This window comes from Mixophyes fleayi, chromosome 1 (assembly GCF_038048845.1).
Source record: "Mixophyes fleayi isolate aMixFle1 chromosome 1, aMixFle1.hap1, whole genome shotgun sequence".
Classification (NCBI taxonomy): Eukaryota; Metazoa; Chordata; class Amphibia; order Anura; family Limnodynastidae; genus Mixophyes; species Mixophyes fleayi.
Window position 1 is genome coordinate 339,593,328 of NC_134402.1, and position 16,373 is coordinate 339,609,700.

Sequence of the window (16,373 nt, forward strand, 5' to 3'; positions counted from 1 at the left end):
TCTGCCACTACAGTCGGTCTTTCACCCACAAGGGCTTTGTAGATGTTCAGGTGCAAACCATAAGATAACACCATACCCTGCTTTTTGTCTCTGTTCTTCTCAGGGTCTGGGACGCCTTTGTGAGCGCTTCCCTGTGGTGGTTCACTCTGTAACTCCATCTCTTCGGGACTTCCTAGTAATTCCTTCTCCGGTGTTGGTGAAGCTGTATAAATATCACAGCCAATATCAGACAGGTAAAATCTGTTAATAACCAGTCTTATGAACACCAACCAGCCTCATCATTATTGTTAAAGTATGTTTTTCATAATTTTCTACCACTTTATACACTATTTAACATAGAGGATGTTTCTTACAAAACAAAACTGTCCAGAGTCTGCTACTAGTGTTTAGTGGATGGCCCCTGAGTCTTAGTTCAGCATTTGAACTGTAGTCCTGACACCTTCATGCACAAGCTGCGACATCTTCTAGCAAGGTCTGTAGCATGAAGACAGAACACTTTAAAAGGGCACTTAATCTTAAACTGTTGAAGCATAGCTCCTCCCCTACTATGCCCCTCGCATCTGGAGCCATCCACTGTTTTATAACAAAGCCCAAAAGACCAGGCGTAACAAATACATACCTATAACATAACAACCAAGCAACCAGAGCAAGCAGAGCAGTGTTCCCCAATTGACTCAGAAAAATGGATTTCTCTCTTACATGCCAATGAGTAACGCTTCAATACATTTTTGGCATAGTAGGTGGAATTGGAGCTAGGGCACTTTCAATCTTAAACTGAAGGATAGCTTCTCCCCTACTATACCCCTCCCATGGGAGCTGTGGCTGGATCACGTAGAAATAACTTATTGAAGATATTTATTTTAATTAGAAATGCAAAAATGCACTTATCTTTTTATATAAGTATGTGTTTTGTATGGAAATAGAATTCTGTGATGAAACGAGGTATTAATATCACCTCAACCAGTCTGCACCTCGTTTCTCACATTCTGTGGTGTATAAAAACATTTAATTTTTCTAGCCCTCTGGTTCCCCGTATTTGGCAGTCATATTAAGTTTATATATATTGTATTTTTTAGTGGCAATATGTCTGGCGGCAGGGTTTTCCTATCTTGTGTATACCTGCAGCCTAGTGCATTGTTTCAGTCTAAGCAAAAGGATTATTGTCCACTATTCCTGTATGAATGTTAATCACACCAGGGAGTCTCATGTATTAAGATAGGGAAAAAGGTCCACTTATAGAGCTCTTTGTTTAATTATAGAGGACTACATTGTACATTTAAATGTAATGTGTTTAGATTGGGATCTCTCCTGTTTAAACAAACTCTGTTGTATAGCCACAGAACAATACCTATCCCTAATTATATCAAGAGTGATTTTTCTGCTATCTTTTTGTCTGTATGTTTACCTGTGAAAAGGTAAACACAGAAAAGGACCAATCAGGCAGGTTCTGAAACTTCTGAGAAGGTAATTTATAGCTTTAAAAGAGTGCTCCAGAGAACAGTAAGGAAGCATTCACTAGCCAGTGAAAGCTGAAATCAGGCAGGGATTGAGAGGGATCCAGATCTCTGCCCCTGACAGGAAATGAACAATCGGTCCCTGGAGTGCTGCCTTTGCCCTGGTCTACCTCTGCAGGTCTTGGGGAGCTGTGTGTCCGCCAAAAGCAGAGTGACAGTCACTCAGGACCACTGCCTTTCTGGTAGCCTCAAAAGAGAGAGATGGAGAATCTTGGATGGATAGACAGCAGTCCCTGAAAGTGGCTAGGATTCTGATGAGGTGTTTCTATTATACCCTGTATGTTGTCTGTGCCAGACTGTAGTGTTATTTGTTGCAGGTTATTATTTAAAAATTATTATTGCTGTTTGGTACAGCAATAATAATTACCCTTACCCTGGCAGGAGGCTGGGTTACCTCCTGCCAGGGTATCTGTGTAAATCTATATAAAAAGCGAAGTAGTTTGACCATGGAAATGTATTTTATCATCTGTACTTCTGGAGATCTCTAGTACCTTAAACTAGTGGATTTAACTGTTCTTAGAAGGGCTACTTGAGCTAATAAAACATCACTGCTTCAAGAACCTGCTTTGACGAATACTTACCCTGCTGTAATTCCTGTGACTGCAGATTAGACCAAATCTAATCTGTTAACCGGCTGTTCTGAGGTTGTGACCCTGCATCCAGTACTAACGCTCAGCCTGCTACCTTGCAGCTCTGGCCAGTGTGATATGCCTGGGGCAACCATCCACAGCAACCCTGATCTAAAGGAACAGATCAGGGGTACCAGTCCAGTTGGCCAGCGAGGGGGTACACTAGCAGCGAGAGTTACCCAGAAAGAACTGGTACTAGGTGTCAGTGAAGGAGTCTAGTGGTGGCAGCAGGCTCCTCCTACTGCAATAGGAGGGGCGCATTTGGGATAAAGAAAGGGGACCGCGGCAAGGCAAGCCCAACCGGTCCCCAGCAACACAACAGAGAGGCTGGCCTAGGCGGCCCATCCTGTCACAAGAGCCATCTTCAGTTTTAGTAAAGTGCCTCATGGAGTAGGGTTTATTTTCTAAGGGCTCTTGCACTGTATTTTTGTATTTTAATAATTTTCATTTTATGTGTATTATTTTTACATTTTAACTGATCAGGGGACTTCTCCCCATGGGTGAAAGGCCTGTTGGCCACTTTAACTTGGGTCCTTGATCGTGGGAGAGTAGCCGTTAGGCTTCCATCTCCCCTGTAGCTTGCCAGATCCTCACGGTCAGCGGTGATAGGAGCAGCTGTGCCATCGCACTGGTCCCGTAGAGCTCCGGCAGCAGCCTGCGTGTCCTGTAGTAATGAGCTTTACCAGAGCAGTCTGTTAAATGCGGCTGACGGCCACCAGAACAGATCTCCTGCACGGCGAGTACAACTCCGGCGGCCATGCAGGTGTCACAGGACTCCGCAGACCCGGTCTGCGACGAGGGTTGCAGCAGATAAAATGGCAGCCACTGTCCTTTACAATGGAGGACTCTCTGTCTAATCTTACACTGTCCTGGCTAAAAGGAGAGAAGCTAGTACAGCTGCTCCTCCCTTCCCGACCGGCTGGCCGACATCTCGCTAGCAACGAGCAAGTTCTTTTTTTTTTTATTTTTGTTTTTTAAATAATAAAAAAAATACTGCCCAGTGGGAAGTAGGTCCTGCGATAGTAAACCGTTAGGAGTGAACATTGTTAGAGTCCCCAGAGCTGTAAGAATCTCCTACTCCACAAGTATTCTTCCCTCAGACTCGTAAATCAACTCCCCATTCTAATTGGAAAGAAGAGCAGAGTTAGACTGACCTCCAGCCTGGAAGCCACAACAGTAGATATTACTAGCTGTGAAGCAGGTATGCGTGTTGAATGTTGAGAAGGCGAAAGGTACACCTACCCCATGTCTGAGTTTGCACCCGAGTGAGATCAGCTCTGACTGTCATCAGTGCAAACCGGTTCCTCCATAGCCCTTGATGGAGTCGCAAAAAACGCTCATCGCTTAACTCTTTCTTACAACCTACACAAGAGCATCCTGAGTCAGACTGCCCAAAAGATAAAGGCCATGTCACTGTGAGACAAATTTGGATATATCAACCTGCATGCAAGCGACGAACGTGCTGAGGCCGAGGAAAATAAGGATTTGCCTGTCCAGCTGAAGGGTAGAATTGGAACTTTTCCAGTATGCAGGTTTTTTTTTCGAATATATAATAAAAGCAGCTTTCATCAACTTAAAAGAACCGAAACCTGGGCATCACTGACCGGCATAAAGAGCTCTCGTCCCCTAAAGGTACAGTAAGGAAACAGTATAACCTCGGAGAATCCTTGGAACCGGCATCCGCTGCCCAGGAACGTAACCTAAGGAATGCCTGGCCACCAAAAGGAGTGCAGAAACCATGGAAACCGAAACAACATCCAAGACTCTAGGCCCAACCTCTTGGTGAGTAGTGGCCAATTATGATGTCCTAGTGAAGAGCCGTGGTTACTCATCCCAGAGACTTGAATAGGCTTAACCAATGGGTACTGCCACATGTGCAGGTTTAAGAAAAAAATTATTTACCTAATACCCACAGTGACCCAGAGAAAGGCTTCTCCCCAGTATCGAAATGGAGCTAGTGAGATGGGCATGAGCAGGGGCTACCCTGGGAGGAGATCGTCATTATTAGAATCTTCTGAAGATAAGGGGGACAAAGAGAATTAAAGTTTCCTGACAAGTGGAACTGACAGCTTAGGCTGAGGAAATAGAGTTAACAGATGTGCTGTTTACACCGTCTCATAAAAAGAGGAAGCTAGACTAATTTGTAACAGCAGGACCAGTGTATCGCAGTGCCCCAAATGGACTCAGAAAAATGGATTTGACGATGAGTATAAAAATCTTTTGTGTGTGTGTGTGTTGTTTTTTTTTCTTTTGTTTTTTTGTTTTAAGGTTTACAAAACAAATGTGTACAAGCTTCTGAAACTTTGTACTGCTTTTCCAGTTGCTAAAAAAACACAACAACAAAAAAATGGAAGACAATGAAGTTATAATTTGAAGTTGTCCTTGACATTTTCATAGCATACATTTTCCCACTTTATTCACAGGTGCCAATGACATCAAGATCAGCATCACCAATGAGCACTCAGAATCCACAATGAACGTTATACATGGCAGGAAGAGCCAGCCTTCCATGTACGAACAGCTACGGGACATTGCCATTGAGAACATCTGCAGGTACCATAGTCACTAAAGCAAAACAAATTGTAGGGAAATTTCCAAGCTACACACCCACAATATGCATAATATACAAATAAGCCAATCCAAAAGGAGGATGGACTTTTAGGCAGTGCATCTTAATGGCATTCAGTTGAATTTGTTCTCTCCTCTACTAGATTTTTAGATCATTTTACAGTTTTTTTTTTAATTCTTTATTTAGTGAGGAAACAATAAGAAGAATACACACATCACAATACTTCGAAAAAATATGAATATGCAGGATGTTTCCTCATTAGCTTTGAGTTATATCTGTGTAAAGTGGGGAGGGAGAAAGGGATCAGAGATGAGGGAAGGGGGTAGAGATAGAGAGAAAAAAAGGATCCAATAGTGGGGGGGAGAGCCAACTATGGCTTTCTTGTAAGTACCACGGGGCCCACACATTGTCGAATTTATGTCGTGGAGGTAGTATGTAATACTTTCCATGCTTGCGACATGCCAAATGTAATTCCGTAGTTCCTGCATAGAGGAATGACTGCACTTGTGGTCTTCAAAACACTGAGCTAATGTGCCGTTAACTTGTTTAATGCTAGTGCTCACAGCTCTGAGCAATGGTGCATGATGAAAAGAGATGTAAAGACTCCAAATTATGGATTCGCCTGTCCATCAGAAACCCCAGAGCAGCTTGTCAAAGATAAAACTGCTGTTGTGCCTGCTATAATATCTATTTTTATCCCTTTTTTCCCCCAGGTGTTTAAAGGCAGGATTAACCATCGATCCAGTTATTGTAGAAGCTTTCCTTGCCAGTTTATCCAATCGCCTTTATATATCGCAGGAGAATGAAAAGTATGTTGTGTGTTGTTTATTAACCCTTCTGATGAGCCATGTAATCTGAATTATGTCAGGAGAAAATTACATGGGGAGTAACGTAGACATTATATTATCTGTTACAAGCGTACTCTGTTTGCAATGTATTGTTTCTTTAATCGAAAACCACACACTACAGGTTTTGATACCTTTTATGTCCTGCTCCCTTATGTTTCAAATAGTGTGTTATCCCTCCACTTGGGAGTCATCGGGACCCTAGTTGAAATGTATAGACAGTTCAGCTCTATTGATTATTACTGAACAGATTAATTCCTTCTGAGCGAGAATAATTGCCATCCAATTAACAGTAAGATCCAGCTGCGGATTACGGTCGGGGGCATAAAAAAAGAATGGTTGTGGATAAATGAATAATTCCTTTAAGTTTTTAGTAAGTCTGTACATGTTTGAAAGTCATTTTATTAGACATGTTGCTACATTACAATATCATTTAATGAGGTGTCTGTTATTTATATTTCAGGGATGCACATTTGATCCCTGATCACACAATCCGTGCTTTGGGGCATATTGCGGTGGCCCTGAGGGATACACCGAAAGTGATGGAGCCAATTCTACAGATACTGCAACAGAAGTTCTGCCAGCCGCCATCCCAGCTAGATGTGCTCATTGTAGACCAGCTGGGGTGCATGGTGATAACTGGCAATGTAAGATGAATGAATAGCCTCAGAGAACAAATTCCACAGATCAGTAACGTCTAATTTAGTCGCTAACTTCCGCACAGTGAGGGACTGTCCAGAGGAGCAGTTTCTCTCATTCTGTTCCAAACTAAATACAATCAGAGACAAGCACTGGTGTGACAGGACTGATTAGAGCTAGAGTTCTGTTAATCCCTGCTGTGCTGCAAGTGCTGTCCACGTGGACCGCAGTGATCCCTGCTGTGCTGCAAGTGCTGTCCACGTGGACCGCAGTGATCCCTGCTGTGCTGCAAGTGCTGTCCACGTGGACCGCAGTGATCCCTGCTGTGCTGCAAGTGCTGTCCACGTGGACCGCAGTGATCCCTGCTGTGCTGCAAGTGCTGTCCACGTGGACCGCAGTGATCCCTGCTGTGCTGCAAGTGCTGTCCACGTGGACCGCAGTGATCCCTGCTGTGCTGCAAGTGCTGTCCACGTGGACCGCAGTGATCCCTGCTGTGCTGCAAGTGCTGTCCACGTGGACCGCAGTGATCCCTGCTGTGCTGCAAGTGCTGTCCACGTGGACCGCAGTGATCCCTGCTGTGCTGCAAGTGCTGTCCACGTGGACCGCAGTGATCCCTGCTGTGCTGCAAGTGCTGTCCACGTGGACCGCAGTGATCCCTGCTGTGCTGCAAGTGCTGTCCACGTGGACCGCAGTGATCCCTGCTGTGCTGCAAGTGCTGTCCACGTGGACCGCAGTGAAATATGCAGCATAGAGGATAACATTCAGTTTGGAAAGAAACGAGAAATTGCACCGAGTAAAAATTCTAAGTAGAAAAAATTATTGTATACAAGGGAAAAATATCATCCTTAACTGTAATTTTCTTTTTATAGAACACAATATCATACAAAATCTCTGGATATAAAATACTGTGTAGTTTGGAAATACAAGGGAACCGATTTAGAGTATTTACTATAAAGTCAGAAGTTTTGGTGAAACAGGTTTAATGTATAGAGTATTTTGTAGAGTAAAATCTAAATTCATTAAATAAAATTAAGAACTTAGTCTGTCCAGCTAAGTTATTTACCTAGATATTAATACGTCTTTAATATGTTTTTCGTTCAGTATTAATACATTGCTTATTTTACTTTAAAGACTCCTATATGAGTGAGTGGATATTCTGCGCATATTTCCTTCTTATTCTGTCATTTTTAAATATTGTTTGTAAAAGGGTAGCTATTTTGACCCTAAAGCGGGTGCTGTTTCTCTTGAGAGTCTGCTATTGCTCTCTGTTATCAGGAGGCTCAGTGATGAGGCAAATATACTATTAATGTTAATATCGTAATGGCTATTTAATAACTACCTCATGATCACTCACAAAGAGTAATATCTAGTTTAAACCCAATTCTTAGAAAGAAAATTCCGTTTCAATGTCTATTTACTCTGATTACCACATTATAATACAGGGAATAATGCATATCATATCAAGAAATGATTTCAACAAAGTCTCATTAATAATATGTATTCTTGTTAATAATATTTTCAATAACAGTCTTTACACCTATAATAATAACACAGTATAGAAAGCATAATACATTTTACATCAAATACAATGCATTGCCTACTTCAGCTGTTTTATCTGTGAATAAATGTGACTTTTGTTATCTGTTACGAATTTAACATGGTAGTTCTATATGTGCATATAAGCTATATCCGATTTCAGTGTGTGTGTCTGTGTTAATTGTAAGACAGTATGTGCACGAGAAGATAAATCAAATGGTAGATGAAGGCATTACAAACCAAAATGGAGTCCAGACCGCATAACCCACATGGCTCACACAGGAGCCATTTTGTCCACTCAATCTAACCAGCACTAAACTAAATTTCACAATCCACAATATTCATGCAGTACAAAACTCCTTTATCTCAACTATATCACTTTATAATCCAATCCCATCTAAGTCAAAATATAAGTAATATTCTTTAACAAACAATCTATGCAAAACTCGCTTACTCCATTCAAACTCCACATATACTGACTGAACTTAACCTGTGCCATGTAACACTTAATCCTGCAATACTACGGTTTCACTATCTATAACAATCCCATCTAAGTATATTAAACTATCCTTCCCAAGTCACTTCTTATACAACCTTATTACTTACTATTTAAGAATCAATTTCTCACTATCCAATCCCCTACACACAATGTAAAGATCACTTTCTAATTAACAATCTTCACTTTTTAAAACAACCATTTTAATCTTCCAAGTCAGAATATTTCCAAACAGTTAAACCAGTGGTTCCCAAATTTTTGCAGTTCGCGGCACCCTTAGAGTCTCCATAATTTTTTCAAGGCACCCCTCCAAAATAATTACTGAGCAGTCTTGTTTTAGAAGTAGTTGGGTCAAAAAAATGTAATAAGTATTTAGGTCAGGACAGAAATACTTATTTAGTTGTATGCAAAAATGCCCCCTCTGCATCCAGACACTCTGGCCCCTCTGCATCCAGACACTCTGGCCCCTCTGCATCCAGACACTCTGGCCCCTCTGCATCCAGACACTCTGGCCCCCCCTGCATCCAGACACTCTGCCCCCCCCTGCATCCAGACACTCTGCCCCCCCCTGCATCCAGACACTCTGCCCCCCCCCCTGCATCCAGACACTCTGCCCCCCCCCCCTGCATCCAGACACTCTGCCCCCCCCCCTGCATCCAGACACTCTGCCCCCCCCCCTGCATCCAGACACTCTGCCCCCCCCTGCATCCAGACACTCTGCCCCCCCCCCCCTGCATCCAGACACTCTGCCCCCCCCCCCCTGCATCCAGACACTCTGCCCCCCCCCCCTGCATCCAGACACTCTGCCCCCCCCCCCCTGCATCCAGACACTCTGCCCCCCCCCCTGCATCCAGACACTCTGCCCCCCCCCCCTGCATCCAGACACTCTGCCCCCCCCCTGCATCCAGACACTCTGCCCCCCCCCCTGCATCCAGACACTCTGCCCCCCCCCTGCATCCAGACACTCTGCCCTTTCTCACGCTGTCCCGTCTGCCACGTTGCCCGCCTCCTCTGCCACGTTGCCCGCCTCCTCTGCCACGCTGCCCGCCTCCTCTGCCACGCTGCCCGCCTCCTCTGCCACGCTGCCCGCCTCCTCTGCCACGCTGCCCGTCTCCTCCTCCTCTGCCATGCTGCCCTCCTCCTCTGCCACGCTGCCCTCCTCCTCTGCCACGCTGCCCTCCTCTTCCCTCTGCCACGCTGCCGGCCTCCTCTTCCCTCTGCCACGCTGCCGGCCTCCTCTTCCCTCTGCCACGCTGCCGGCCTCCTCTTCCCTCTGCCACGCTGCCGGCCTCCTCTTCCCTCTGCCACGCTGTCCCCCTCCTCTGCCACGCTGTCCCCCTCCTCTGCCACGCTGTCCCCCTCCTCTGCCACGCTGTCCCCCTCCTCTGCCACGCTGTCCCCCTCCTCTGCCACGCTGTCCCCCTCCTCTGCCACGCTGTCCCCCTCCTCTGCCACGCTGTCCCCCTCCTCTGCCACGCTGTCCCCCTCCTCTGCCACGCTGTCCCCCTCCTCTGCCACGCTGTCCCCCTCCTCTGCCCTCTGCCACGCTGCCCGCCTCCTCTGCCACGCTGCCGGCCTCCTCTTCCCTCTGCCACGCTGCCGGCCTCCTCTTCCCTCTGCCACGCTGTCCCCCTCCTCTGCCACGCTGTCCCCCTCCTCTGCCGCGCTGTCCCCCTCCTCTGCCGCGCTGTCCCCCTCCTCTGCCGCGCTGTCCCCCTCCTCTGCCGCGCTGTCCCCCTCCTCTGCCGCGCTGTCCCCCTCCTCTGCCGCGCTGTCCCCCTCCTCTGCCGCGCTGTCCCCCTCCTCTGCCGCGCTGTCCCCCTCCTCTGCCGCGCTGTCCCCCTCCTCTGCCGCGCTGTCCCCCTCCTCTGCCGCGCTGTCCCCCTCCTCTGCCGCGCTGTCCCCCTCCTCTGCCGCGCTGTCCCCCTCCTCTGCCCTCTGCCACGCTGCCCGCCTCCTCTGCCCTCTGCCACGCTGCCCGCCTCCTCTGCCCTCTGCCACGCTGTCCCCCTCCTCTGCCACGCTGTCCCCCTCCTCTGCCACGCTGTCCCCCTCCTCTGCCACGCTGTCCCCCTCCTCTGCCACGCTGTCCCCCTCCTCTGCCACGCTGTCCCCCTCCTCTGCCACGCTGTCCCCCTCCTCTGCCACGCTGTCCCCCTCCTCTGCCACGCTGTCCCCCTCCTCTGCCACGCTGTCCCCCTCCTCTGCCACGCTGTCCGCCTCCTCTGCCCTCTGCCACGCTGTCCGCCTCCTCTGCCCTCTGCCACGCTGCCCGCCTCCTCTGCCACGCTGCCCGCCTCCTCTGCCACGCTGCCCGCCTCCTCTGCCACGCTGCCCGCCTCCTCTGCCACGCTGCCCGCCTCCTCTGCCACGCTGCCCGCCTCCTCTGCCACGCTGCCCGCCTCCTCTGCCACGCTGCCCGCCTCCTCTGCCACGCTGTCCCCCTCCTCTGCCCTCTGCCACGGGTGCCGCGGGCCAGCCAGATAAAAAACAACAAAACAAAAACTTACAAATCCGCCAGGCGCCGGGACCCAGCATCCTCCTCTGTCATGCAGCTTGTCAACTTACAAATCCGCACGGCGCCGGGCGCCGGGACCCAGCATTCTCCTCTCTCAGCATGAGAGAGGAGGATGATGGGGCCCGGAGCCGTGCGGATTTGTAAGTTGACAAGCTGCATGACAGAGGAGGATGCTGGGTCCCGGCGCCTGGCGGATTTGTAAGTTTTTGTTTTGTTGTTTTTTCTCTGGCTGGCCCGCGGCACCCCTGTGACAGCGCCGCTGCACCACTGGGAGCCGTGGCGCACACTTTGGGAACCACTGACTTAAACTAACTAATCTTATTTAACTTAAACACTGGGTCTAAACACTGTGCATTATAAACATATTTAACCAGTATATTTTCCCACATGATCACTTATTAAAACAGCCCAAATGGGCCCATATACTTTACGCTTTCCTGTGTTGAAATAGGGACAAAGATCCTGTGTGTGTGTGTCTGCTTGAATGTCCAACTAGCAAGAAAGCAATATCAAAATGTGTGTGTATTTCCAGTTCATCCCCCAAAGGTAGGCAAGTCTCAGTATATCTTAAGACATGTTTATTAAGCAATTGACCTAAGCAGCTCCAATTTCTACAACAAAAGCCACGTTTCTGAAGGGGGATGGATTTGTACAGCTTTGTAGATCTGTGATATCTTGTATACAGCCATGTACTATTGTTGCGTGTCGGTAATACAGCGCAGGTACAGTCTGTGTCTGAAAACACAGATAGCATCATGTAATTGGCTACTGCGCACGTGCCAATCGGCCATGTGCAGTCTACGTTTAAAGACTCGCCAGTTCACACTGCACCACGATGATCTCATCGCTGGTGGCATGTTTAGGAGCAGTCGCTCCTTCACAGTATTTTAAAGGGATGTGTTCTGTTGTGGGTATCCAGCCTTTTTTGTTATTCCCTCACCTGTCCTCATATAGCCAGTTTGGGGAACCGGGGGATTCCCTCCTTTTACCTGAAGCCATGAGCCAAATCTCAGTGCAGAGAGTGCCTGTTTATCCAGTCCTCTTGAATAAAGCTGAATAGCAGAGCTCTATTAATCTGTGTTTGAGAGGACTTTCTTCACCTCTTCCCACTAACTGCAGAAGCCAGTGCATATAGTGAGAGGATGTGAAGCATATTTGTGACTTTTTAATACATCATATCATGAAAGCAGTGATGACTAACCCGATAAACTCCAAGGGATGCATGTGCGCCTCTCCAACCCTTAAAAGGGCTGCACGTTACCCTCGATTTCAAGACTTAAACAGCCAGAATACGACCTCCACATCACTAATCCCAAAAATCTCTTTACATGCCCCTCATCTGTTCCAAAATTCCACCACATGCCTCTCAGACCTCCCACTTGCTACAAAATAGCCCCATGTACACTCACTCCCCTACTTGACACAAAATGCACTCAGAGCCCCATTTACTCTAAAATTCTCACAAAACCCTCAAATTCTATAGGTATTCTGAATCTCCCCCACATGCCGCTCAGACCATCCTCACAGGTCTACCTACCTGCACTGCTGTATCCTGCAGAGGAAGATGGGAGAGCAACAGGCTGGCCACCATCGGTCTAAAGTGTACTAAACACTATTGTGTTCATTTATTTGGTAAACTAGTTATTTGGTTTTATTTGAGTTAACTATCAGCATTTTATTCAAAAATCTATGTTTGGTCATATGTATCTTATTTTAAGTTTACACTTTATTACATTTGTTTTAATCATTACCAATTCTAACCATTAATAATACTTGTAAGAGGAATAATCTATACTTGTGTTATAAGTGATGCAAAATAACACATATTTCATGTGATCACTGTTTTCACATTTTAAGGTCCCCAAACAATACACAAATTTAATCTCTTTTCATTGAAATATTATTTGTTACTTTTTTCCTCATCCTTATGGTGACATTAATATTTTTATGTATGTTTTTGGTCTTTGAAATAGCTCTTTATTTGTTATTGTCATATATTTGTTTGTGTTGTAAGTGAATGCACTCATCACTTCTTTCGTGTAATTATATGTAGTTTGTGGTGCATTTGTAACAGCCGCCCCATTATTCATTAAGTGACTGTTTGGGCTTTTTATTGTGCTGTTTTAAACAATTTGTGCTGTTCTCCCCAGCAATACATATACCAGGAGGTGTGGAACTTATTCCAGCAGATCAGTGTGAAGGCCAGCTCAGTTGTGTACTCTGCCACCAAGGATTACAAAGATCATGGGTATAGGTAAGTCACACTTAAGTACTTGACACTGTATGTTATCCGGTTGACATGCAGCACATGTGCTACAAGAAGGTAAAAGTAGAAAACAAATGTAAATAAACATTCTTTATGGTTAGTCTACTGTCCCATAGATTTCTGCAATTAGTTATGACATACCTGCCTACTTTCTGTAACTCCTGGAGGGGAGGTTGGGTGACCTCTGCGGTGGAGGTGTGATGCGTCAGTTCGTGTTGCTCCCTTCAACACTCTTCCCCCTGTGCAAAGTAGCGACATCATGTCCTGGGGTGTAGGACCAAAATGCTGCCATTGGTGTAATTGAGGCCCCTCACCCTTGCCCATTTTACTAGGACATGAGATGGACGTGGGAGAGTGGTCTGGACTCACCGGAGTTCGAGAGAACTACCCAAAATTGAGTAGTGTGCAGTGTTAGTCTTTTACAACAAAATAAAAATAACTATTACATTTTAATTAAAAGCCACACCTGACTGACAAATCAGACTGGGAATAAAAAATACCCTGTATCACACATAGGGGCGTATTCAATTGTTCCTCCGGCCGCCGGAAAAACGAGCGCGTTAAAACTATTACCGTTTATACGGTAATATTGCGCGTAAATACCGTTCATACGGTAATTTACTCGCTGAATTTCAGCTCGCAACTCGGGGAGCTGCGAGCTGAAATTCAGCGAGTAATTACCGTATAAACGGTAATAGTTTTAACGCGCTCGTTTTTTCCGCCGGCCGGAGGAACAATTGAATACGCCCCATAGAGAACAGACAGAAATCAGACAGACTATCACAATTAGACTTCCAGAGGAATGATTCCTGAATTGCAGATTAAGCTTCATAAATATAAAGTAAATGTAATATTATAGATTTACTTCTCTTCAAAAACAAACTTCACACCATTGAAATCATATTGTTGTAAGCTGATTCTTGCAGCCTCCTGAAACTTAACATATTAATATGTCCACACTGACCTTGTGTACGTAATAAGCACATCCTTCTTCCACACACATTCTCATCTCACCTCTATTACCATATCAGTCTAGTTACCCACAATGGTTTTTCCATTCATTATATTTAATCTAGTCAAGGTTAGCTTATGGAAAAAAAATTTCTAAAGACTAAAGTTGATATTTTATTTATGCATTTTTCATGCATTCCCAATTTGTAAAATATATACAATGTATATCTATCCATCTATCTATTTATATCTTTATACATATAAGTAATACCAGTTGATCAGTCACTTCACCTTACTCTCTTGTTAGACACTGTTCCTTGGCTGTCATAAATGCACTGGCTAATATTGCAGCCAACATCCAGGGAGAGCAGTTGGTGGATGAGCTTCTGATGAACCTGCTGGAGCTGTTTGTGCAGTTGGGTCTGGAAGGGAAGCGAGCCAGTGAGCGAGCCAGTGAGAAAGGCCCAGCACTGAAGGTGAGGCAGTGGCCCAAGGGCTGCATGGAACAACGTGAAATTTCCATTCATTATCAAGAGCTCAAGTAAGAATGCATAGTTAATCTTTTTACAACCAACAATTAGGTCTTAGTAAAGATTTTGGCTAAATATTTAGGCTAAATATTTATTGGGCTAAAATGGACAAACTCAACATTGCTACACGTTGAATCTGTAACGTCGTTCCTACAATAGACTGCGTTTATAAATAGCTGCCTGGTAGCACCATAATAATGTGTGGTGATGATTAAGACCAATGTCAAGCAGAGGATACAACCAAATAGGCTCAATCTTCCCACTATTGGGTCTCATTAGAAAGCATTAAGACAGAACAGTACACACGTGCACAGAATTGCATAGTTTATTAAAATGAATGAAGAGTAACGAAATGCACCATATTCCAGGACCAGACAAGGGTGCACATGGGGGCATATTCAGTTGTTGGCGTTACTGGCCAAAGTAACGCGGCGCGCACTATTACCGTCATTACGGTAACAGTGCGCGTAAATACCGTTATTACGGTACCTTTCACGCTGGATTTCAACTCGCGGCTCTGAGCTGCGAGCTGAAATCCGGTTTAGTATTACCGTTATCACGGTAATACTTTTAACGCCGTGGGATATTCAAACAATTGAATATGCCCCATGGTATTTTATATACTATATAATGGACTATGTTCAAACTTAGAATATAACAAATTAGTATATGATGTAATATATAAAGACACAAGACTTGTATGTTTTCTCAGTATTATATTGAGTGGCAAAGTAAAACATTTGAGTGATGTCTATAATAATATCAACATGTATTTATATAGCGCTGAGAAGCCCTGCAGTACATTACAATTGAGAACAAACACAATAAAACAACTGTGTGTTAGCAAAGAAAGCATTAAAAGAGACCTGCTTGCAATATATAGATTCCACTTTGCAGAAGAAAGTGGCAGAAGAGACCTCACAGGACTTTTATGCAGGCTGTTATTCCTGTCACATACTGTGGTTTTAGGAAGGCATGAGTTTTTTTATAAGTATAAAGTAATGCTGATTGTGAGCTGAAAAGTAGTATGATGTAATGTACCAGGGCCTTTTCTAGATAAGGATGAAAAGTGCATTGATTGATGGCATCATATCCCATACTTTACTCTTTTTGTAACTCATTATCTGCCAGTTTAAAACTTTGCATTCATATGCACAAATTAGTTATAATGTTTTAATGAGACTTTCACTGCTGGGTAGAAGGCTTTATAGTGTAAATTAAGGAGGTATGTCTTGCTTTATACTAACTGATTGACAATATAAATAAATGTATGAATATAACGCTTACCAGCAATAGCATGCGATTATGACTGTAAACTGTACTTTATGGAATAATGAGTCTGATGGTTATGTTTGCGACCTTTCATGTAGCAAGTATTTCAAGGTCACCACCCACAGTAGAGTGGTACAGTGCAAAGTCCTGTAGTAGCAGAATAGGTAAGCTGTTTGTTGGAGCAGGATGTACATTGATCAGTGTTCTGTTTGTCTTTGTGCTGCAGAGAGTAATTGACTTGAGCACTGATCTGGTGATAATATATATATATATATATATATATATATATATATATATATATATATATATATATGGAGAGAAGCGCCAAACATAGTGTGATACCACATTATAAATAACACATATAATCAAGTGTGTTGTGGCCGCGTACACACATATATTCAAGTGTGTTGTGGCCGCGTACCAAGTAGTAAAAAATTCAAGCTTATCTGTTATAATTGCAGCTCCTCTTCATTAGAGACCCGATTCACACTAGAGCTCAGAGACGAAAGGATAACATAGTGTAATATGTCCAGAATTAATTAAAAGGTTTTATTACATATCCAAATGCAAGAGTAAGCAAATGCCCGTACATCAAACATAAGTAAAAA

General features: G+C 44.8%; 1 protein-coding gene across 2 annotated transcripts in view; it reads left to right on the forward strand.

The window, feature by feature from the left end:
• Positions 1 to 16,373, forward strand: part of PI4KA (phosphatidylinositol 4-kinase alpha) — a 119,171-nt gene that overhangs the window by 31,244 nt on the left and 71,554 nt on the right. For both annotated transcript variants that reach the window (XM_075216171.1, XM_075216180.1), the window contains exons 13-18: positions 104 to 233; positions 4,567 to 4,696; positions 5,426 to 5,521; positions 6,021 to 6,204; positions 12,897 to 13,000; positions 14,271 to 14,439. In XM_075216171.1, coding sequence (XP_075072272.1) covers positions 104 to 233; positions 4,567 to 4,696; positions 5,426 to 5,521; positions 6,021 to 6,204; positions 12,897 to 13,000; positions 14,271 to 14,439 — 813 coding nt within the window. The remainder of the gene's footprint in view (positions 1 to 103; positions 234 to 4,566; positions 4,697 to 5,425; positions 5,522 to 6,020; positions 6,205 to 12,896; positions 13,001 to 14,270; positions 14,440 to 16,373) is intronic.